Source organism: Tenrec ecaudatus, chromosome 5 (genome assembly GCF_050624435.1).
Source record: "Tenrec ecaudatus isolate mTenEca1 chromosome 5, mTenEca1.hap1, whole genome shotgun sequence".
NCBI lineage: Eukaryota > Metazoa > Chordata > Mammalia > Afrosoricida > Tenrecidae > Tenrec > Tenrec ecaudatus.
The window spans coordinates 181,064,830-181,090,644 of record NC_134534.1 but is presented as its reverse complement, the minus strand read 5'-3'; the positions used below and the strand labels follow the sequence as shown (position 1 = coordinate 181,090,644).

Sequence of the window (25,815 nt, the reverse complement as noted above, 5' to 3'; positions counted from 1 at the left end):
TTGCACTTCCTTCTGGTCTTAGCCTGCACCACCATCTACATGCACCACAAGGAGCCCGTTTAAAGTCCGTTGGACCAATGCTTTTTTTCAGAATCAGCAGAGAATTCATTTGTTTTTAACGGAAAAGCATAATAGATGTAGGAGAGAAGCATGATTTAGATTACAAAAATAATCCAAGTCGTTTATCACAGTGCAACTTTTTTCTGAACAAACTGTCTTAGTAAAAGATGTCAACCTGGAAATCAAACATATCTACATAACAGTATGACTATCCAATCAAATATTAAAAAATCTGTCACAGGGGTATTGATTTAATTAATGTTTTATTAATTTTGACCTTTGTTTCTTTCAGAATCCTGACTTCTTGAAAAATAAACTAAGTCATAAGAAAGAAAAAAAAAAGGCAACTCCCTCACCCATCCCCCAAATGCACTGTCGTCAGTGATTCTGACTTGTAGAGACCCAGATGGGTTTCTGAGGCTACACATCTTCACAGGAGCAGACAGCTTCATCTTGCTCCAGCAGATCACCTGGTTGAGTTGAACGGTCAGATTTTCAGGCCAACGCCTCACCCACAATGCCACCAGGGGTCCTGTTAGCAGTCACAGTCACCTTAAAAGTATGTTTTCCACTAAAGAAACTGAAAGAGAAACCCAATTGAATCCAATCGCTCCCCAATGAGCCAACTCTGCCCGTGGTGACTGCTGGGGTACAGAGTGGAACTGCTCCAGTGGGTTTGCAACGTGGTGACCTTTAGAAAGCAGGTCTACAAGCCTCTCTTTCGAAGTGGCTCTGGATGGTTCGAATCTTCAAACCTTCCTGCGAGTAACCAAGTGCTAGCTGTTGGCACCACCCAGGGACTCCAAAGGCTAAATCCAGGTAAGAGAAGGGAAGGGAGGCAGATCTGGCCTGGGTACCTCGGAGGCACATTCTTGCAAGGTCCCCACCACTGGAATTAGCATGTCTTCGTGAGACGTCTTCATCAGCCGGGCCAGCAGCGGGATGCCCCCAGCCTTGCGAATGGCTTCTTTGTTGGAGTAACTCTTGCTGCAACTCCACAGCGCCTGCGCACCACAGCGGGCCACCTCCACATCCCTGGTCTCGTACAGCGAGGGCTGAGGAGGCTCCAGGGAAATCTGTCCACAGTCCAGCAGAGCAACCTGTACGAAGAGAGAGACACAGTGCGCACAGCGGGCTGGAGCATGCAACTCCAGGCACCCTTTGATAGCTCTGGGCTTGCTACGAAGCTGCCTCCATTAAAAAGAAATACAACATGTTCATATGTACATATATTTATGATTATGGGGGAAATGGACCTATGTGCACATATTTATAGGTTCAGTAGTAGGGTAGCAGGTGGACATTGGGCCTCCTCACGCACACTTCCTCAATACAATAGCACCTTGCCCAGCTAAACGGTCATTCCATGTTACCCACCTTCCCGACATGATCACTGAAGACAGACTTGTGTGTAACCAAACGTGGTGAAGAAAGCTGATGGTGCCCGGCTATCAAAAAGATATAGCGTCTGGGGTCTTAAAGGCTTGAAGACAAACAAGCGGACATCTAGCTCAGAAGCAACAAAGCCCACAGAGAAGAAGCACACGGCCTAAGCGAATACAAGGTGTTGAATGGACCAGGTAGCAGACACCAAGGAACAAAAACAATCATTGTGTGATCACCTTCCTCACATAAACACTGAAGACAAATGTGTGCATAAGCAAGTGTAGTGAAGAAGGCTGATGTGCCCGGCTACTGAGAGATATAGCATCTGGGAACTTAAAGGCTTGAAAGCAAACAAGCGGCCATCTAGCCCAGAAGTAACAAAGCCCACACGGAAGCAGCACACCAACATGGGTGAAGGGCAGAGGAGACTAGGTCTCAAACAACAAAGGCGGGGGGGGGGGGAGAATCACATCACTGTTAATGAGGAGGAGTGCGTGATGGGGACCCAATGCCCATCTGTAGACAGCTAGACACCCCTTCCAGAGGGGTAGTGGGGAGGAGATGAGTCACTCAGGGTTCAGTGTAGCAACAATTAAACTCGAAACCTTCCTCTAGTTCTTGAACGCTTCCTCCCCTCCCAATTATCGTGACCCCAATTCTGCCTTGCGGATCTAGTTATACCAGAGGATGTACAGCGGTGCAGTAGGGATCTGGAAACACAGGGAATCTAGGACGGATGAACCCCTTAGGACCAGCGGTGGGAGTGGCAACACCGGGAGGGAGGCGGGTGTAGAAAGGGAGAACCGATCTTGGAGATCTATGTGTGACCTCCTCTCTGGGAGATGGGCAATGGGAAGGTGGGTGCGGGTAGACGCCGGGCAGTGTAAGATAAGATACAATAATCATTTATAAACTATTAAGGGTGCAGGGGGAAGGGGGGAGTGGGAAGGGAGGGGGAGGGAAAAAAAGGAAACCGAGCTGATTCCAGGAACCCAAGTGGAAGGCGAATTTTGAGAATGATGAAGGCAACGAATGTATAAGGGTGCTTTGCTCAATTGATGTATGTATGGATTGTGATAAGAGTTGTATGAGCCCCAATAAAATATTTATTAATTAGTTGTAAAAATTAATAAAAACAAAAACAATAAAAAGAGGAACGAACTACGAAATGGATTATTGGAAGCAAGGACACAAACTAAGTTGCTCGTGACTCTTGTCTCCGAGGTTGGTGACTTTGATATTTCTTTCCCTCGACAACAGCCACCACGATGACAAAACTGAATCCCTCCAAGAGAGCATCTTCAACTTAAGCTCTGCTATTTACAGAGGATCTCCGGGTAGCACAGATGGTTAAGCGCCTGGCGACTAGCTGAAAGGTTGCCAGTTCGAATCGGCACAGAGGCTGACAGTGGGTGCTTTGTCAAAAGGCCTCTCTCAGAAGTAAGTCCTGGGAACCTGCACCATCTGTGGGTCCTGCCTCTTCCTGTTCCCCTCCGCGGCCCAGCTCACACTCGGTGGGGTCGCAGGAACCCACTGGGCAATTTCCAAACACTCAATGCTTGTTCTCCGCTCAGAACTTTCCAAAGCCCGGCTCCGTCTCCCCCAAAGTGCTTTCACAGGTGTGTGGGCCACACGAGGGCCTGCTCCACGTCTATGCCTGAAGCAGCTCCTCCCTCTTCAGTGGTTCCTGAGGGTCTTTCCCAGAGCGCAATTAAGGGATAAAGTCCCACCACCATTTCATTCCTCCACGATTCCCAGGACAGACTTCAGTTAAAGACAGGAGAGGCATGGTTACACTTATGTTTCCATCTATACTACAGTCTCCCTGCCCTCCATCCCCACCAGCCCTGCGCTGCGGTCTGACTGGGGTGAGGGCCAAAGGAGGGAGAGTCAGGAAGGTTATGGATAAAGGGAATCACCCCCGCCCCCCACAGAAACTCTTTAAAGCCCCTTGTACATTTACTTATATTCCTGGCACTGACCCATAGTGTGCTTGTTGCTAGCCAACTCAGGAGCCTATGGGGTTTTCTAAGCTATAACTGCCGGGCCTTTCTCCCGCGGAGTTGCGCGTGGGTATCTTAACCAAGTGCTTAACATCTGTGACACCAAGGCTCCTTGGGCTCACAGTGCCATTCAGTAAACTCTTGACAGACGAAAGTGTCAGGGGACGAGGGGATGTGAAGACTGGCCACAGCACTGAGTGCCTGCATCCCTGTCCAGAGCATTCTTGCTTGCTCAGAGTCCCCCGTTCTTTGCTCACAGTTCTCCAGGAGTGTCTCTCCACGGGCTGATGTCCCTCCAGGTGTCAGATCGCACTCTGGCCAGTGGCTTCCTGCCCACTCTAAGGTGGCCCCAGTTCACTCGCCTGATAGCACCCAATGGCCTCTCCGGTTTGCATAGTGCATGGTCGCCCTCACTCCCAATGTGGTGAGGGGCTGTGGCCTGTCTGTACATCGTCGGCTCCCACCCATGGCAAGGAAGCCGAACCAGGTCCGGTCCTGACCCTTCTCAGAGAGGCGCTCCACCGGCAGTTATAAGCACATTGTTTACATTACTGAACTTCCCTGCCCCTACTGTTGCTGTCCTTTAAAGTTGCATTGACATGCGGGATCATTAGCATCACTAAATTAGTGCAATTGTCCAAATGCCAGGTTTCCAAGACGCTGTTAGTCGCCAAGCTGATTCTAACTTATGGAGACCCCATACATGCAGCTCACAGTCGCATACGATGAGTTTGGATCACACTGTTCCCACTCATCCTTTGATGCTAGATGGAACTGGTTCAGTGAACAACATCAGCCTACACCAAACACACAGGAAATCTAAGACGTGGGCAGCACACACTCACAGAGCCACTTGCTGAGCTGTGTGATGAACGTTCGCGGACCATTATCCCCATCTAACCATCTACACATCGATCGAGGAGCCCTGGTGGCACGATGGTTAAAGCATTCAACTGTGAACAGAAAGACCTGCAGTTCAAACTCGCTCCTGGCTCCGTGGGAGGAAAGGTCTGACAATCGTTCCCTATAAATAGTATCCCCTGGAAAACCTGAGAGGGCAGCTCGACTCTTCTATCCATTGCTAGGACACACACAGCAACAGTAACCCATGCAGCTAGGAGTTCATCTGTCTGTGAAGCAAGTATTGTACAGTCCTCACAGATGACAAGTGAGTCCAGAGTCTCACTTTAAATTTCTCAACACGTGTCACAACATATGCACCTCATTAAAAATCCATGACAGGTCAACAGGTATGCATTAACCCTGTACATGTAAGAGGCACTGGGCTTAGTGCTGTCAAAGAGACTAAGAAAAACGGACATGAATAAGACATGGCCTTTGCCCTTAAGGAACTGAACATGGAGGTGGTCCAGTTCAGTTACAGCTGTGGGAGATATTCAAGTTCTACTGATCCTTATTACGGAAGATGAATATGCATTTCCTTATTGCATTTAATTTTTCATGGTCTTTTCTGCCAGGGGAAGGGTACGGAGCAAAATGACCTTTTCCCCTTCCTCAGATAGCTATGGAAATCATCACTCTTTCTGATGGAAAAGGTATGGAGAAGATGGAGCAACCAATGCAGGAAAATGTGAGGGAAAATCAGTAATTTCAGAGAATACCGTTGTCAAAAATCCTGTGTCTTTCTATCTATTTTTCTTTTTTTGTTCTCTATGTACATGTGAGTCTTTAAGATGGGATCACGGGGACCAAGAGCTTTAAATTACATTTTGATTTTATATGACATTACATGTGGTGCATTTCATTCTTTGATACTAAATATACTTCCAAAATGCCAGACTAATAGCTGATTGTAGATATTTTATGGATTTTTTGCAAAGCTATTTAACTCGACTCCTGAAAACTTAAAAGCCATTTTCAGTTCTCCTTCTCATAACTAACAGTGAGATGAGTAAGTGTCTATCTTCAGCTGATTTGGGGGTAATGACTATTCCCAGAGAGACAAGTGTATTTGAGGGCACAGGTTACTACGGGGCTCTTAGTAGTGCAAGTACAGATTACCAACCAGGCTCCCTTCCAGGGAACAGATTCTAGTGTGCTCACAACACACACACACACACACACAAATCCCTAACAAGATAGGAGGTGAAAATGGAATGTTATTTTTAAAATATATTTCTTTGAAAAGTGAGGCTGCACTTATTTATTGGCTATTTGCCACTGGGCAGTGGGAAAGGAAAACAGAAGAATCAATACATTCAAACTGCGGTGTTGGTGATGATCGCTGGAAGAGCAGATGAACCGATCTTATAGGAAATACAACTAGAATGTTCCTTAGAAGTGAGGGTGGCAAGGCTGCAGCATGCTTACTTTGGACATGCCACCGGGAAAGAACAGTCAATGGATAATGAGATCAGGTTTAGTAAAACTGAGTATCAGCCAAAAAGAGGGAGCCCTCTAAAGGCTTGCCTTCCAACAGGCAGCCATCGAAGTGAGCCATCAATTAGGTCCACATGGAAGAAGCACACCAGCCTGTGTGACCCAAGGATTGTAAATCATAAAATCCAAATCCAGAGGAGGGAATGATATCAGAGCTTAAGCTGAGAACACCTGGTTTTCAGAAGGCTATGGATAACAGCGGAAGCCCCAAATCCGTTTGCAGGCTTCCACTGAAGCTGCTCTGATCATAGTTGAGGTAGGTGGGTAGCCACATTATCAGACAGAGAGCCATTGTAAAGTCAATGGTGGCAGAAGCCGTTAGGTTAAAATGCAACATCTTATCGTTTGAACTCCCTCTTGACACATTATAGAGTTGTTTCTGAGTCATAAAGTCAGCCGACAGAGCTTGGATTTATGTCTACTTTTCCCTTTCTTTTTCTTCCTTTTATTCAATCTTTTGTTTCTTTTTGTTTCATCTCTGTTACAGTTGTTTTGCCTATCAATATAAGATAGGCATGGGAAGCAAGCCTGAGGAGAAAGCAACCAGACTGAAGGGTCCAGAGGAGCCTGGGAGAGGGGGAAAAGGGGAAAGGAGTTATGAGCAAACAACGCCAGAGACAGGGGAACAACTAGGGAATTAAAATCAATAACAAGGAGGATGTAGAGAACCTAGTGAAGTTGCAGCAACAACAATCTAGCTGAGAGGACTTACTAAAGGGCAGAAGAAGGGCGAGCGTGACGGTGGGGTGGGAGGAAGGTAAAAGGAAACAGAGGAAAGATCTAGGAAGCAAAGCTATGGATACAGAGATAAACATAGGTGCGCACTTATGTAGATATATTACTTCATAAAATAGATATTGGTCTATGTACATATATTTATATGGCAATATATTGAGAAAGTGGATGGACTTTTGGTCTCTGCTGAAGACCTCCTTCAACACAAGAAAACTTTGTTCTTATAACCTGGCATTCTGAGATGCTCAGCCTCTGGTCATGGTCACTGAAGACAAAGTGGGTGCATAAGCAAACGTGGTGAAGAAAGATGATGGTGCCTGGCTATCAAACGATATAGTGTCTGGGGTCTTAAAGGCTTGAAGTTAAACAAGCGGCCATCTAGCTCAGAAGCAACAAAGCCCACATGGAAGAAGCACACCAGCCTGTGTGATCACGAGGTGTTGACAGGATCAGATATCAGACATCAGAAAAACCCAAAACAAACAATCATACTGATGTGAATGAGGGGGGTCGGAGTAGAGACCCAAAACCCATCTGTAGACAGTTGGATATCCCCTCACAGAAGGGTCCCAAAGAAAGATGCAGTATAGCACCAATGTAACACACAAACTTCCTCTAATTCTTTAACGCTTCCTGCCCCCGCTGCCCCCTCCCCCCAATCATGACCCCAGTTCTACCTTACAAATCCAGCTAGACTGAAACATGTACACTGGTACAGATAAGAGCTCTCGACACACAGAATCCAGGACAGTAGACCCCTCAGCAATGGTAATGGGAGTAATTATACTATGAGGGTAGGGGGAAGATGGGGGAGAAGGGGCAGAAAGAGGGAACCAATGACAATGAGCGGCGTATAACAACACCATCACCTGTGAGGGGAACAAACAACAGAAACATGGGTGAAGGGAGAGAGCGGATAGTGTATGATGAAAATAACAATCATTGATAGTTTATCAAGGGTTCACAACTGTGGGAGGGTGGGGAAGGGAGGGGAAAAAAGAGAAGTTGATACCAAAGATTCAAGTAGAAAGAAAATGTTTTGAAACTGATGATGGCAACATATGTACAAATGTGCTTGATACAATTGACGTACGGGTTGTTATAAGAGCTGTAAGAGCCCCAATAAAATGATTTACTATTTTTAAAATGTGGTGCCTTTTCATTTCGATCTTCCTTTGACCTATTTTTAATTTATCTGATTTTTAATATTTTCTACTTTCTTTTCAATTGATGTTTTCCTCTTTTTACTTTGTCATTGTCAGATTTTTAAAAATGTTTTTCTAGATATGAAATCCAAGATAGGTACATCTATAGAGGTTTACCTGGATTAATGGTTGCTTGAGGGTATAGCCTGGGAGGTTGTGGGGAAACGGAGGACTAATAACAGGGAGAACAAGAAGGAAGGAAATATTCTGAGGCTGACTGTGGTGATGATGGTGCAGTTCTTCATAAGAGGACTGAACCATTGAATTGTATGGTTTGTGAATTATAAGCCAATGCAAGTGTTGTATCGTTTTTCACAAATGAAGAAGCCCATGGACACAATACCCAAATATTCCATTGGTCATAAAGAATGACACAGGGTAGGGCCAGGTTTTATTCTGTTATCCATAAACTCACTGTGAGCCAGAGCCAACTCAAAGGCAACTATTAGCAATCAACAACCACAAACACGATCAGATAAGCAACCACGGCTGTGGAGTTGATTCAAACTCATGGCAACCCCACGAGCTGTCCAGCAGACGTGCCCCATAGCGCTCACTCAGCTGGAATCATGATGGAACGAGATGCTCACACCTTTCTGCTCCAGTGCTGTCGTTCGGTGCCATCGAGTTGGCCCTGACTCATCGTGAACCTGGGTACAACAGAATGAAACACTGCTGGTCCCATTTCACCTCTCAATCGTCCTTATCTTTGAGCCCATTGTTGCAGCTCCTGTGTTAATCCTTCTTCTCGAAGCCCTCCCTCTTGTTTGCTGCCTCTCCAGTTTACTGGACGGGTCTCTCTGACAACATGTCCAGAGGAAGTGAGATGAAGTCTTGCCATCTCACGTCCAAGGAGCATTCTGGCTGGTGTCTTCCATGACAGACTTGTTCGATACTTTTAATAATCTTCGCCAACACCATTATTTAAATGTTGATTCTTTTTTGTTTGTTTGTTTCTTTTTCTTTATTTTTTTAAAACATTTTATTAGGGGCTCATACAACTCTTATCACAATCCATACAATGTATTGATTCTTATGCATGGTTTATCTTGTGCAATGTCCACCTTTCACATGCACGCGAGAAGACTGAAATGATCATGGCTTGTGTCAAGTGCACCTTAGTCCTCAAAGAAGCCTTCAACACTTTAAAGAGGTCTTGTTTTCCCCATCAGATTTATCCAGTGCAGGGGTAACGGTCTACCTTTAGCTTAGTAGTTAAACGCAAATCATTAGAACCACACAGAGACCCTCAACATCAAACGAACATACCTAAATAAGCAATGATATTTAAGGCATGAGGTAAGTGTACGAGAAGACAACTCCCAGAATACAGCCTGGAGGGTATTCGCATCTGGGAGTGAGTGGGTGAGGGGCAGAAGTGGTGACGTCAGTAGTACTCACCAGCTTGGTGATGCCCCCGTGCTTTCTCACAGCCTGACGGGCACGCCTGAACTTGGCGACATTAGCAATGGTCTCAGCCGCCAAGCATTTCAGATTCTTGTTCGACGAATCAAGGATGTTAACCATAATGGGTAAGCCCCCAAGGTCAACAATATTACGTCTGATTTGAGGATTATGACTGATTTCCTTCAGGATTTTTAACGAACCAATCTAAATACGAAGACAACAACATGATACGTGAACAAGTGGTTAATACGTAGCTCAAAAATACCAACCTCACGGCCATGGAGTCCACGCTGACTCCTAGCAAATCTGCAGACAAGCTACAGCTGACATAGCGACCCTGCATTGCAAGCTAGAACTGGCCCCTTTGGGTTTCCAAGACTGTAACTCTATGGGAGCAGAAAACCTCCGCTTTCTCCCAACACGTAGCTAGCAATTTACAGGTAGAGAAAGAGATAGATAGATCATAGATGGACAGATGATAGATACATCACTATATGTATATTTCAATCAAATTCTACCTAAATTCCCAATTAAGTCCTTTAGGAAATAGTTTCCATTCTCGTGAGTTCCACATATCCTCGTTTTCCCTCTTAACAATGTAAACAAACATTTATTGGGCAAGAAGTCTGAGAGCCTAGTGGGCATGAACAAGTGGAGATGGGGGAAGCAGAGAGAAGAGTGAGTGCCTAACAGGAGCAGTAGCGGGCTGGTTACCAGTAATAACACCAAGGGTAAAGGTAAGAAACGGGCAGCCATGAAGGGCAGAAACCAGGTGCCAGGAGGACCTTCACCCAGGAGTGGAAAGAAGACTTCATCCACAAAGTCACCCACCTTGCATTTGACTTCATCGGTATCCAGTAAATTTATCAAAACCTCCAGGCCTCCAACATCCCGGATTGCCAGCTGGCAGGTCTCCTGAGCTAAGTTGAAATCCCTCATGGAGCACAGAGCAATCACGGTGGCAGTCTGGTTTCCTCCCTATGGAGACACAAACCGGAGCAAAGGTGAATCAGATCACGCCCCGAAGAAACTTACCGAACAGCGATGGGTCCATGAACTCAGAAATGTGTTTCCGCAAACACCACACATTAAGGTTTAAGAATGTCCCTGAGTGGGTTATTATCTGTTTTAATGAATCGTGTTTTTGCTGAAGCATGAAGCCACCATACTGAGTTCCCTAAGGCATTCTGTCAATGACGTCAACACTGAAAGGTGGTCCGTCTGGCTTAAGGAGCCCTCGTGGCTCAGGGCAGCGGTTCTCAAACTTCCTCATGCTGGGACCCTTTCCTACAGTTCCTCCTGTGGTGGTGACTCCCAACCATAACCTTATTTTCATTCCTACTTCATCACTGTCATTTTGCTACTGTTATGAATCATCATGTACATATCTGATATGCAGGGTGTATTTTCATGGTTACAAATTGAACATGATTCAAGCAAAGTGATTCATCACAAAAACAGTACATAATTCTATATTGTGAAATATTTATTTCTAATGAAAAATCAATGCAATTTTGTCTTGAAGCATGGTGTAGCATGGGTAACAGTCTTCACACCCGGTACTCATAGGTGGGCATATCTGCATGTGGGCAGATCTGCCTGGAGATGGATAGAGGAGCAGTGTCTTGGTTCCTAAGACCATTGGAAATCTGTGTTTTCTGATGGCCTTAGGTGACCCCTGTGAAAGGATCGTTCCACCCCTTATAAGGTTGCAACCCACAGGTTGAGAACCACTGGCTTAGGGGGTTGGTTACCAGTTGGGCTGCTAACCCCAAGGTCAGCAGTTCAAAGTCACAGGCCTTTCTGAGTTCTACCCTGCCCTGTGAGTCCGAATTGACTTGGTGGCAGCGAGTTTGTTTGCTGGTGGTTGAAAGCGTGACCGCCTGAGGTGGTGTTGGCTGACTGACCGAGGAACCATGTACGTTCAGTGCAAATGGATCTGAAAACTATTCTGACAGATGTAAGCGGAACAGTCTGGATCTGCGAGAACGTAGAGAGAGAAGCAATTACAATAACTCAGAACAGGGCTCCCAGTAGGTGGGCTAAGGGCTGGGGGTGGGGTAGAGGGTGGAAGAGGGGGAGCAATTCCAGGAAGACCAGGAGATGAACTGAATGGGCATGAAGGGGACCGAGACAAGAACGCTTCACTGCACCCCTCGAAGTGTTGGCCCAATTCAGAGTAACCTTGGGCATCGTAATAGACAAGGTCCTTTAAGATAAAAAAGCAACCTGATTTTTTTTTTAAATGAATAATTGATCAGTGAACCCAAACTGCCCGGAAATAAAAAGTGGAATTCTTTGCAGTGGTATCTACTGGTCCCTACTGCTTTGGAATTCCAATGAACACAGCATGACACATATTATTTCTACTGCCACTGAGATGGCTGCTAAGCTAGAACCGTAGTGCACGCACTGAAATAGTTCACAAGGCACAAAAACTGCATTTCTGCTGAGCGGAGAATACACTGTAATTGTAAGAGGTCTCTCCTCCCAACATGGTGCCCATCGCCCCGGGGAGTCATCTTCTGAAGGGAAGACACCGTCAGGTGACAGTTGCCTCATTTCTAATCACGATTCCACGCCGCCTTTGTCTGTTATGCATGAGGGGCTTCAACATGTTTGTGGGAAATACAATGAGAAGATAATGGACTTGCTCCATGAGTCTTCTGAAAGTTGCTAGCACAGACTATGTGAATTCAGCACCGAAAAGGGGAAATAGACACATTCCTCTGTCCTTCAGCAAAGAGATGCAGCATTCGGAGTGCTCATCTGTCTCCACCAAGAAACTCTGACGGCAGCTGCTTGGCCAACTGACGAGAAGAGATCTACCTTTGTGCCTGCTCCACCGAAAGGCGATCGATCCAACTGAGTGAGACAACAGAGAAAATATCACACAGGAAACATCCTGCTGAAAGTAATTAAAAAATGATTACAGCCGCACATCGACCGGGAACTACCAGAAATCCAAGCCAGATTCAGAAGACGGAACATGGAACAAGGGTGAGCACTGCTCGTGTCAGATGGCTCTTGGCTGAAGGCAACGATCACCAGAGAGGTGCGTGCCTGGGTCTTACAGATCATACACAGGCATTGACTGTGAACATCAGAACAAATTGTCGGCAACATTGCAAAGAATGGAAATTCCCAAAGCCTTCCTTTTGCTCATGCAGAACCTGTACCTAGGCCAGTGTCTGAACAGAGCAAAGTAATACTGGATGGCTTAAAGCCAGGCAAATTGCACATCAGGATTATATCCTTTCCCCGTAAGTGAAAATGATAGAGAAGCTGGACTATATGACAAAGAATGGAACATCAGAATGGGAAGAAGGCTCATCAATAACCTGCTAAATGCACGATACAATATTGTGTGCTGAAAGCAAAAAGGACTTGAAGCACTTATTGATGGAGATCAAGGATCATAGCCTTCAGTCTGGATTGAGCTTTCAGATAAAGAAAAGGGGAAGGTATTGTTTATATCTCCACAGGGAAAGAGGGAGCAGACTTCAACATGGTGCCAATATGTGAATGCAATGTACCAGCATGAAGCAGGGAGCCAGTAGAGAGGTCTGAGGGGCCGGCCCCAATCCGAACTACATGGACAGCTCCTCTCCCCACAGAAGAATGGGGGGACATGGAGAGGGGGAGACGAGGGGAAAGGAAATGATATTAACTAACCCAGGGAAAAGGGAACAACCAAAATCAGTGGCAAGGAGGGTATAGGAGGCCTGGTAGAGCTTGATCAAAGGCAATGTAACCAAGAGGAATTCCTGAAACTCAAATGAAGGCTGAGCATGATAGTGGGACAAGAGGAAAGTAAAAGAAAATAGAGGAAAGAAATAGGAGGCATTTATAGAGGTCTAAATATAGAGGTCTAAATACATGTACATATATAAATATATTTATATATGATGGTGAGGAAATAGATCTATGTGCATATATTCATAGGTTTAGTATTAAGGTAGCAGATGGACATTGGGCCTCCACTCATGTACTCCCTCAATGCAAGAATACTTTCTTCTATTAAACTGGCATTCCATGATGCTCACCTTCCCGACATGATCGCGGAAGACAAAGTGGGTGCATCAGCAAATGTGGTGAAGAAAGTTGATGGTGCCCAGATATCAAAAGATATAATGTGTGGGGTCTTAAAGGCTTGAAGGTAAACAAGTGGCCATCTAGCTTAGAAGCAACAAAGCCCGCATGGAAGAAGAACACCAGCATGTGTGATCACGAGGTGTCGAAGGGATCAGGCATCAAAGAATAAAAAATCATATCATTGTGAATGAGGGGGAATGCAGATTGGAGACCCAAAGCCCATCTGTAGGCAACTGGACATCCCCTTACAGAAGGGTCGCAGGGCGGGGATGAGCCAGTCAGGGTGCAGTATAGCACCAATGAAACATACAACTTTCCTCTACTTTTTAAATGCTTCGTGCTAGACCAGAGGATGTACACTGGTACAGATAGGAACTGGAAACACAGGGAATCCAGGACAGAAGATCCCTTCGGGACCAGTGGTGAGAGTGGCGATATGGGGAGGGTCGAGGGAAGGTAGGGTAGAAAGGGGGAACCAACTACAGGGATCTACATATAACCTCCTCCCTTGGGGATGGACATCAGAAAAGTGGGTGAAGGGAGATATCAGACAGTGTAAGACATGAAAAAATTATAATAATTTATAAATTATAAAGGGTTCATGAGAGAGAGGGGAGCGGGGAGGGAGGGGGGAAATGAGGAGCTGATACCAAGGGCTCAAGTAGAAAGCAAATGTTTTGAGAATGATGAGGGCAACAAATGTACAATTGTGCTTGACACACAATGGATGGATGGATGGATTGTGATAAGAGTTGGATGAGCCGCCAATAAAATGATTTTAAGAAAAGAAAACAAAACCCCTCGCAGTTGGACAACATCATGATAAACAGAGAGCAGATGGAAACTGTCGAGAACTTCATTTTACTTAGATCCATAATCAACACTCGGGGAAGCAGCAGTCAGGGAACAACTAAGGAATGTATCGTGTTGGGCAGATTCGCTGCGGAAGACCTCCTCTAAAGTGCGAAAAAGCAAAACCAAACCCGTCATTTGGAGGCCTATGTGCACCTGCTTCCCACCATGATATTTGCAATCACGTTTTATGCATGCCGGTGCCAGAAACTAATAGGAAATACCACACTGGTGCATGTGAATTGTGTTGTGGAGGATTATTGAAAATGCCGTCGACTGATAGAACAAGCAAATAAAACAGTCAGAATGTTCCCGGGAAGTGAGGATGGCGAGCCTTCCTCTCAGGTGTTTTTGCCCTGTGTGTGATCCGGAGGGAACCGGCCCCTGGAAAAGGACACCATATTTTGTCAGGAGGGTTGGGGACTAAGAGGCAGGCCCTACGCGAGATGCAGCAACACAGTGGCTGCAACAATGGGCTCCAAAAGAGTGTGGACAGCAGAGGGCCAGGCCATGCTTCCTCTGCTGTGCACAGGATCACTGTGGTCGGAACCCAACAACGCATTTGTGTCCCCCACATAAATCCTCTAGAAGGCTTAAAACGTTATGCCTCTCTAAAAATATGAAACAGAAATGGGACTGTTGCAGGGCGGGCAGTAAATGGAGCTGAATACATACATTAATAGCCCTAAGCACTGACCAGGGACCGGGTGGCACTCCATTCATATGCCGGGTCACTGTGAGCCCAAACTGGTCTGATAGCGTCTAACTCCAACACGCATGAAACAATGAAGATGGAAAGCTTAAGACGTCAGTCTTTCCTTTTACTCCTTTCTGGAAAATTCCTTCCTTCCACAGCTCTAATAATGGCCATGTGGATTGTTCCTTTTTCATACTAAGGCCCCCTTTTGATCATGCAAACTATCCACTCGTGCCACAGTGTTTCATAAAGACAAGAGCCTTGGTTTAATGAATTACATTTAAAATAAAACCTGTTCTTAGAACTCCGATGATAAATGAACAGGTATGTGTCGTTCAAAGGTCACTGAACCATTCCATTATGCTTTGATTCCATTGTCCCATAACTTTTGGAAACCCCCTCCTATCCTCCCGAATGAGCCCTGATGACACAGTGAGCTAAGCCTTGGGCTGAGCATCACAAGACCGTCTATTGGAACACACCAGGCACCCAGGGGAGGCAGACACAGTGGTCTGGTTACGCAAAGACGTACAGCCAAGGGAGCAGTTCTACTCTGTCTTATTTGGTTACTACAAGTTGGAATTGTCTCAATAACACTGAGTTTGGTTTGAGATTTGCATACGCTCCCTGTTTGCAGTGTCTTTTCCACCCCCCCTTACTTCCAAGAAAAACTTGAAACACCATTTTCCTACATTTGGTTTTTAAATACAAGATTGCAAAGCCTTTCTTTATTCTGTGTTTGAGGACATAAGATCACCGCTCCCTCATCTGCCAACACTTCTCTTTAGGAAAATAAAAGGCAGATAAGCTGCAACCATCAAGAATAATATAGAGAGGTATAAATATAGGCATGCATATATGTAAATATGTTCATATATAACACTTGGGGTATAGATCCATGTACATATATTTAAATGTTAAGTATTAAGGTAGCAGACAGACATTGGGTCTCTACTCAAGTACTCCCTCAATGCAAGAAGATTTTGTTCTAATAACCTGGCATTCTGTGATGCTCACCTTTTGGACAAGATTGCTGAAGTCAAACTGGGTGTATAAGTAAATGTGGTGATGAAAGCTGATGGTGCCTGGCTATTAAAAGAGGTAGCCTCTCGAGTCTTAAGGGCTTGAAGTTAAACAAGTGGCCATCTAGCAGAGAATCAACAAATCCCACGTGGAAGAAACACACCAGACTGTCTGACCATGAAGTGTCAATGGGATCAAGTATCAGGCATCAGAAGATCCCAAACAAACACCTATATCGATGTGAATAATGGGGGTCAGAGTAGAGACCCAAAGCCCATCTGTAGATAATTGGACATTCCCTCACAGAAGGGTCATAAGGAAAGAAGGAGACAGACAGGGTGCAGCATGGCACCGATGGAACCCACAACATTCCTCTTGTTCTTTAATGCGTCCTCCTCCCCACTATCATGACCGCAGTTCTACCTTTCAAATTCACCAGACCAGAGCATGTACACTGGTACAGATAAGAGCCCTGGCACATGGAGTCCAGGACAGATAAACCCTGCAGGAACAGCAATGGGAGTATCAATACCATAAGGGTAGGGGGAAGATGTGGGGAGAAGGGGTAGAAATGGGAACTGACTACAATGACTGATGTATCATTCCCCCCACCCTCCCCAGGGGGATGAACAACAGTAATGTGAGTGAAGGGAGACAGTGGGCAGTGTAAGACATGAAAATAATAATAATTTATAATTTATCAGTGGTCCATGAGGGTGGAAGGGTGGAAGAGAGAGGGAAAAAAGAGGAGCTGATACCAAGGGCTCCAACAGGAAGAAAATATTTTGAAAACAATAATTGCAACACATGTATAAATGTGCTCGATACAGTTTGTGTATGGGCTGTTATAAGAGCTGTAAGAGCCCCCAATAAGATGAGTTATTAAAACAAAAAAGTAAATTAAAAATTTGAAAAGAACATAAATGTTACTCATAACTAACAGAAGGAAAGGAAACAATACCTAAAAGGAAAGGCAAGCAAAATAAAAACCTAATTCCTTAAACAAGACCCTTGACTGAATTGGAGCGATTAAAAGAGGCAGGCAATGCCTAGGGTACAGACAGCAGAGCTGAGTTCCTACGTTAGGAGTTTAAGAAAGCAGGGGCTTTGACTGGCTGTTCTTTCAGCAGAGTGATCCTTTCCCTTCGATTCAGATTCCAGTATGATGAGGAGCCTGGAGTGCACAGACAGTGATTATGCACTGGGCTGCGACCCAAGTGGTCCACAGTTCTACTCGGGAGAAAGGCAGGGCGTTCTACCTTCATAAACAGTTACAGTATCAGAAACTCACAGGGGCCCTTCTACCCTGTCCTACCTGCTGTGAGTCAGAACTGACTCAATGGCTGTGTGTGTGTGTGTGTGTGTGTGTGTGTGTGTGTGTGTTAATATGGTGAGAAAGGGAGAAGATACCAAACAGTCAAGTGGAATTCTCCCACCCTACGTCTGATAACGTCAGAAAGGATGTTGCTACTGGCAGCGAACCAACAGAGAGGTCTGAGGGGCTGGCCCCAATCCCAACTACATGGACAGTCAGAAGAGCTCACTTCAGAGGACATCACTGAAGCTGCAGCTTAGGGGGAGGGACATGTCTGATCAGAGCACATGGGAGCCAATGAAGGGGGAGGAAGAGAGAGTGGAGCACATCCCGGCCCACCAAGCCTTGAGGATGATATCCCTGCTCAGAGCAGCCAATGCACAGAGAGGAACATATGGCCAGCCCCACTATGAGACATGACATCTCTCACTGACCCATAGCCCCACAGGGGACAACACTGGAGACACAGTGCAGGAATCGTGCCTGATCTGACCCCACCAAGCCAAGGCAAAACACTAAGGGCAGGCAACAGAACAGTAAGGGTGGCAGAGCAAGGAAGTCCCAAGGGAATACCAAAAATAGATTTTGGGATCAGGGCATAGCACCCCAGAAACCACTCCTAAAGGTCAACAAACAGACTGTGAACTATTTACAGGCTTTTCTTGTTTTTGTCATTGGGGTTTTGTTGTTGTTGTTTTGTTTTCTTGCTTTGTTTTGCTCTGTCTTGCTTTTTGGGCATAGTATTATCTCTGCAGGTCTATCTAGATAAGATAGGTGGGATAAACAATCTGGAGGAGAAAAAAACAAGACAAATGGTTTTGCATGGACATGGGAGAAGGGGAGGTGGGGGAGAGGAAGTGGGTATTAACAAACCCAGGGACAAGGGAACAACAGTGATCCAAAATCGTTGATGAGGAGAGTGTAGGAGGCCTAGTAGAGTGTGATCAAGGGAAATGTAACCGAGGCTGAGCATGATAGTGGGACAAGAGAAAAGTAAAAGGAAATAGATGAACGAACAAAGAAGCAAAGGGCAGTTATAAAGATCTAAACACAGGCATGTACATATGTAAATATATTTATATATGACAATGGGGAAATAGATCTATGTGCACATATTTATAGGTTTAGTATTAAGGTAGCAATGGACATTGGGCCTCTGCTCAAGTACTACCTCAATGCAGAACATTTTGTTCTATTAAACTGGCATTCCATGATACTCACCTTCCCAACACAATCTCTAAAGAAAAAGCGGGTGCATCAGCAAATGTGGTGAAGAGAGTTGATGGTGCCCAGCTATCAAAAGATATAGTGTCTTGGGTCTTAAAGGCTTGAAGAAAAACAAACAACCATCTAGCTCATAAGCAACAAAGCCCACATGGAAGAAGCACGCCAGCCTTTGTGATCACGAGGTGTGGATAGGATCAGGTATCAAGCATCAACAAACAAAAAATCATATCACTGTGAATGATGGGGAGTGTGGAGTAGAGGCTCAAAGGCCACCTGTAGCTATCTGGACATCCCCTTATAGACGGGTTACCAGGAGGAGATGAGCCAGTCAGGGTGCAATATAGCAATGATGAAACATACAACTTTCCTCTAGTTCTTTAATGCTTCCCCCCCCGCCCCCGCCGCCACTATCATGATCCCAATTCTACTTCACAAATCTAGCTAGACCAGAGGATGGACACTAGTACAAATCAGAGCTGGAAACACAGGGAATCCAGGACAGATAAACCCCTCAGGACCAATAATGAGAGTAACAATACCAGGAGGGGAAAGGGAAGGTGGGGTAAAAAGGGGGAACCGATCACAAATATCTACATATAACCCCCTCCCTGAGGGATGGACAACAGAAAAGTGATTGAAGGGAGACGTCCAACAGTGTAAGGCATGACAAAATAATAATTTATAAATTGTCAAGGGTTAGGGAGTGGGGGGGTTAGGGAGGGAGGGGGAAAATGAGGAGTTGATACCAAGGGCTCAAGTAGGAAGAAAATGTTTTGAGAATGATGATGGCAACAAATGTACAAATGTGCTTGACACAATGGATGGATGGATGGATTGTGATAAGAATTGTACGAGCTGCCAATGTAGTGATTTTTGAAAAGAAAGAAGGGTTGTTGCTGTTAGGTGTTAGCAGGCCAGATCTGACTTGTGGTGGCCCCACATTACCAGATCAAATGGTTGCTTGAATCTGTGCCACTGTCACCGTCTCTGCTGGAGTCCATGGTGGTGGCCACGGTCCTATGGTGAGTGTCTGCCAATTCAGAGGGCTCCTCTTCCAACACCATCATGGGCAACATTCTGTTGGGACCTTTCAGGTTGCCTTTCTGTCAGTGTGTTGAGTTCTGGTTGCTGTGATGCTGGAAGCTATGTCACGGGTGTTTCAAACACCAGCAGGGTCACCCCGAGTGAGCAGGTGTCAGCAGCGCGTCCCCACAAAGAACAGACGGCAAAGAAGGAATAGGCTGTCCACTTCTGAGGAATCAGCCACCGGAACCCTCATGCGCAGCAGGAGGACGCTGTCTGACACGGTGCCAGGAGAAGATCGCTTCCAGATGGAAGGCATTCACAACATGAGCTCCCTTCTCAAAGAAGAGTCAGCCGTCATGATCTGAGGGAGCAGAGGCTTCAGGACCTTCATTTGCTGAGAGGCTACGACTCAAAATGAGAAGACACCGCTGTAAATGTCTATTAAAAACTGGAACTTGAAACGTAATAAGTATGAATCCAGGAAAATGTTAATTTATCAAGAATGAAATGGAATGCATAAAGATTAATATCCTAAGCATTAGTAAGCTGAAATAGACTGTGGTCTTGTCCCTTTTGAATCAGACAATCAGATGGTTTACTATGCCAAGAAAGATAAATTCAAGAGGAATGGCATCTCATTCGTGTCAAAAAGAACATTTCAAGGTCTCTCTTGAAGTGCAATGCTGTCTGTGGTAAGAAAATATCTGTCCTCTTACAAGAAAATGCAGTCAATACAACTGCTATTCAGATGTATGCACCAACCACTGAGGCCAGTGATGAAGCACTTTGAAGAATTTCACCACAAGGTCTTCATTCTGAAATTGATTGAACATTCTATCAAGATACGTTGATAATTATTGGCAACTGCCATTCAGAATTTGGAAACAAATAGGAACAGTTGTTGGAAAATATGGACTTGGTGAAAGGGGCCAAGCTGGAGGTCACATGACGGAATTTCACAAGACCAATGACTTCTTCACCACCAATACAGTTTTTCAACAATATAAATGGCAGCTACACCCGTGGACATCTACACATGGAAAGGAGAGATCAAATTGATGACATCTTTGGGAAGAGACACTAGAGAAGCTCAATATCATCGGTCAGAACAAGACGAGGGCCTGACTGTGGAGCAGACCATCAATTGCTCCTGTGCAAGTTCAAGCTGAAGGTGAGGAAAATTAAAACAAGTCCATGAGAGGCAAAATACAACCTTGAACAAATTTCCATTCCACCTGAATTTCAAGAATAGGTCACGAAAAGTTTTGACTCATTGAACGCGAACGGCAGAAGACTTGCGGAGCACTGGGATGACATCAAGGACTTAACACATGGGGAAAAGGTCATTAAAAAGATGGGAAAGAAAGATGAAAATGAGCGTCAGAGAGGCTGAAGTTTGCTCTTGAACTTAAAGTAGCTAAAGCAAATGGAATCAACCATAAAAAGCTGTAGAGAAAATTTCCAAGGGCAACTTGAGATGAGTTGGCCAAGTATTACAATGAAATGTGCAAAGGCCTGGAACTAGAAAACAAAAAAGAAAGGGCAAGCTTAGCATAAATCAAGCTGAAAGAACTGAAGAAAACATTCACGTCTCACGCTGCAATATTAAAATATTTGATAAGCAAGATATTGAAAGATGCAGGAAGCGCCAAAAGAAGCTAGAAGGCACACTCTATCGAAGAGGACTAGTTGCTATTCAACCATTTCCAGAGGAGGCATAGGGTCCAGAAGTCGAAGACGCACTGAAGGCATTAGCCATCAACAAGGCGCCAGGAATGGATGGAATGCCATCGAAATGTCCCGACGCACCGATGCAGCAGTGGCGCCCTCACTAGTCTGTGCCAAGAAATGTGAAAGATCGCTATCACCTACTGACTGGATGAGATCCATATTTGTACACATTCCAAAGAAAAGCAACCTCACAGAACCCAGAAATTATCAAACAGTATCACTGACATCACATGCAAGTGAAATTTTGCTGAAGATCATTCAACAATGGTTGCAGCAGTATATTGACCACGAGCTGCTGGAAATTCCAGCCAGATTTCGACGAGGAGGACATGGAACAAAGACTATTATTGCTGATGTCAAATGGCTCTTATCTCAAAGGAAAGAACAGCAGAGAATGTTTAATTGCGTATTATAGATTATGCAAAGGCACTTGACTCTGTGGCTAATAATCAGCCAGGGATAATATTGGGAACAAAGGGATTCCAGAACACTTCATTGTGCTCATGCAGAACCTGTAAATGGCCCAAGAACCAGTGGTGCAAACAGAACAAAATAATATTGCATGGTTCAAAAAGAGGGTTGTATCCTCTCACCATCTTATTCCATCTGTGTGCTGAGCAAATCATCAGATAATATGAAGAAGAATGTGGCGTCAAGATTGGGAGAAGTCTTATTAAAAAGCTCTATCAGTATGCAGGTGACACAACCTTGCTTGCTGAGACTGAGGAGGCCTTGAAGCACTTGCTGATGGTCAAGGATTGCAGCCTTCGGTATGGATCACAGTAACTCACTATAAAGAAGACCAAAATCCTCACAACTGGACCAATAGGCAACATGATGATAACCAGAGAAAAGACTGCGACGGTCACGGATTTCGTCTTGCTCGAATTCACAATCAGTGCTAATGGAGCAGCCAGCACGAGACCAAAAGGCACAGAAGGCAAATGCTGCTTTAGACCTTTAAGGCGTTGGAAAGCACGGGTGTTACTTCGAGGACTAACGGAGGCCTGATCCAAGTCGTGGTACTTTCAATCTCCTTACATCCATGTGAAATGTGAACTTTGAATACGGAAGGCTGGAGAAAAACCAATGCATTTGAACTGCGGTGTTGGGGGGGTGGGAGTGAAAGTACCGTGGACAGCCAAAAGAACACACATCTGTCTTGAAAGGAGTAAAGCCAGAATTCTCCTTAGAGGCGAGGATGGCAAACCTTCCTCTCACTTACTATGGACATATGGTCAGGAGAGCCCAGTCCCTGGAGAAGGCCCCCATCTTGGCTAAAGTGGAGGGGCCAAGAAAAAGAGGAAGTCCCCTGAGATGTGTTGATTCAGTGGCTGCCACCATGAGCTCGAGCACGGGGCACATTGTGAGCATGGTCCAGGACAGGCCGCATTTTCACTCTGTTGTACGCAGGGTCACGATGAGTCAGAGCCAGTTTGATGGCACCGAACAACACAACCACGAGTTTTGGAAGTTGATTACCATCAACTCTTGACCCAGCTGTCTTAGTCTGTGAGCCCTGCATTTTTCAACCTGGACACTCAGCACAATCTTTGCCCCTATCTCAGCTTCCTACAATTATTTCTAAATTAGTTCCCCTATTCAGCTATTTCATTATTTATCATACAACCAGTGATACAAATTATTTCGAAGTCATTTATTAGAGCAAAGGCCAACACTTATGATTTTATATTTTTTCTAATTTATCTCAAGGCCAAATTTGAAGTCAAAGGCTTGACATTTTCATTTATTGTTAAGAAACTAGATCCTTATAGGGGGGGAAATATTCTGTAAATCATCAGCTTTTTCTGAAAATTTGGAAACATATTCAAAGCTTGAGAGTTTTGGTGTTTTTTTTTTTTAAAAAGAATGATTTTATATTAGGGAAAGTTAACTTTTCCACATTTCAGGATTTAGTTCTGCTCTTGTCACTGACCACACTCCCAAAAGGAGTATAAATCTTTCAGAATGAATACCAGCAGTTGGAAGCCAAAATATTCAACATACAGAGCCACAAATGTTAGCCAATTGCTATTCTTTAAATACCAGGAATATGTCAAAGGATTTTTTAGGGTTGGTTCTCCTTTGTCCAAATGACATAAACATCCAACTGAAGAGAAGCAGGTCAAGTAGGTTCCTTTTTCAATTATCCCTCCCCCACCCCCACCCCCACCCCCGGAGAATACAATCAATTGCCAATACTTATTTGCACATTTTATCACACATTCGCATGTGTGGGGTTTTAAGAGTTGGAGAGAATCCAGTAGAATATTGTCTTTCTGTCTTCTAAAGAGTTTTGAGGAAAGTTTTTGTAAGCTTTTCCATTTCTTAAACTAACGCCGTTCTCTTGATGGGCATCGTCCTGCTCCTGCTTCTTCTCAAACATCTCCAGGGACTGTTGACCAGGAACCTTCTGCAGGCCACACTCCTTCCCACGACCAAGAGGCAATGTTCCTCCTCACCTATGCTTCAAAGTGCAAAGACGGCGTGAACGGTGCAATGCTCTTTCGGCATTCCTTGTTGAAGGAGGCGGGATTGAGGAGGGCTTTCTGGTTTGGTTTGGTTTTTCCTGAACAGTGTTTTTAATCGTGTCAAATAAAATCTTTGAAAGAAGGAAGCATGCCCTCGCCTCGTCCACAGAGTAATGCCTTCCAGAGTAAAGACAGCTGGAGAAAGAAGCCCTTGGGAAGCCAAGATGAAGGAGCCACGATGGCGTAGTGAGTGGTTAAGCGCTTGGCTGCTAACCCAAAAGGTGTTCAGTTCCAACCCCACCCCAGGAAGAAAGGCCCTGGTGATCCGCTCCTTCCTGTAGCGATGAGCCTGGAAACCCCGTCTGGGAGAGCTGCACTCTGCCACGTGGGCTCAGCATGGGCGGAAGCAGACCCAGCCACTTTCACCACCACAAGTGATGAAGTGAGGAATGCATTCAGGAGGAAAGGAGGGAGCCAGCCCCTAACGTCATTTCTGTGTCCCTTCGTCCGACACATCTGCTTTGCACACTTCACTGCTTGCCAAGCCTGAAGCTAGGCACTAGTCATGCTGGCTAAACAGCCACCCAAACACAGCACCCTGGGGAGCTTGCAGACAGAACCCCACAGACACAAGTCAAAAAGACAAGGGAAGGGACCAGGCTGCCTCTTGGACCCGCTTCCCACCCTCGGCAGTCCGAAAGCAGCATCCCACCCCAGGGAGGGGCCCAAGCATCCCGCCTTTCCAACTGGCTCCATCCCCTCGCATACTTTCCCTCCGAACATGCCACTCGGCGAGCAGGAAAAGCGAACTCCTGCCAATGGCTGGTCATTAGGATGACGGAGGGCCTGGAGCCCAGGCGCAAGACTTGGCGGAAGGAGAATGGCTCTTCTCTTCTCTTCTCTGGATCAGAAAGGGGAAAAGATGTGGCACTCCGCGTGAATGGGCATCATCACGCTGCCAGTCCGGGGAGTCAAGCCTATGGCTTTGCCTCCTGTCGGCTGGCAAACTTGTCCTGTTGTGATGACTCAGCAGTCATAAACCCGGGAGAGGAGACACAAGGGACCGCCAAAGAACAAGAAGACCGTCCTTAGAGAAACCAGCCTGGGATGGGGCAGTGTAAGCTCGCTAGCCACTTTCATCAGCCATGGCTCTGTGAAGATTCCCGCCCACAGAGAAGGATGCCCTGCTCTTCTTACATAGCCAGGGAACGGGTACAGAAATGGAGAATTTACTGGAAGGTCCTAATCAATGAAACAGGGTGGGGAGTGGGGAACACCGGCCGAGTTGGAACAGAGAGAATCGTCTTCCTACAAGCAGCCAGGAGAATGAGCCCCATCAGTGTAATAATTAATACAAGTGGCCGAGTGGCCAGGCACAAGGCCAACATTTAAAAGAGAAGCCCATCTCCATACACAAAGAATAACAAGTCAAGAGGTGCAATTTGAAGACTGCCCCCACATCCAGTATTAGCCAACAGCAAAACCATCGATGGGTAAATCTCAAAAGGCTGGATCGATGTGGAGAGGAGCTACTCAGTCTTAACAAGAAACACCGAAAAGACATGCACAGATGGCCAAGCACTATTTCTGAGAAGGACAAGAATGCCATTAAAATCACGATGTGTCCCCCAAAATGGATCAACTCATACGGACAACTGAAATCACAACAGAGCTCGTTTGTTTGCTTAACTTGATTCTCCACTCATTGTAAAGGGAAAAGTAGCCAAAATTGGTTTACATTTTCACACAATAGCTGATCAACCAGATAATTAGAACATACCAAAGTTAAGAATGGGCATAAAATGCTAGTTCCGTAGCATTTACATTATATTAGGTATTATAAATAATCTGGAGATTATTTTAAGTATATAGGCAGATGAAAAGTTGATGCTATTTTATATAAGATAATGGAGAATCTGCAGATTTTTGCATTTATGGGGATTCTTGGAGTCAATTCCTCACAGATATGAAAGCATGATTTGATTTCCCGAACACTTATTGTGGCTCCAAGTAAAATTAAATTCTAAACCAACAAGCTTTTGTTTTGCTTTATCATAGTGTTGCTTGCTCGTTCTGTTGTGAGGAAACGTGCTTTCTCTATGTGGAAGCGTGATCCGTATGATGGCTTTGATCTTGACCAGTGAGTGTCATCTGCAGGTTCTTCAGCTCGGACACCCCTGTC

The 25,815-nt window shown here is 45.3% G+C and overlaps 1 protein-coding gene across 1 annotated transcript in view; it reads right to left on the bottom strand.

Moving 5' to 3' along the window:
* ODAD2 (outer dynein arm docking complex subunit 2) overlaps window positions 1-25,815 on the bottom strand; it is a 212,250-nt gene that overhangs the window by 132,893 nt on the left and 53,542 nt on the right. The window contains exons 10-12 of the mRNA XM_075550914.1: window positions 10,028-10,174; window positions 9,191-9,400; window positions 918-1,160 (exon numbers count right to left, since the gene is read on the bottom strand). Of these exons, the coding sequence (XP_075407029.1) occupies window positions 918-1,160; window positions 9,191-9,400; window positions 10,028-10,174 (600 nt within the window). The remainder of the gene's footprint in view (window positions 1-917; window positions 1,161-9,190; window positions 9,401-10,027; window positions 10,175-25,815) is intronic.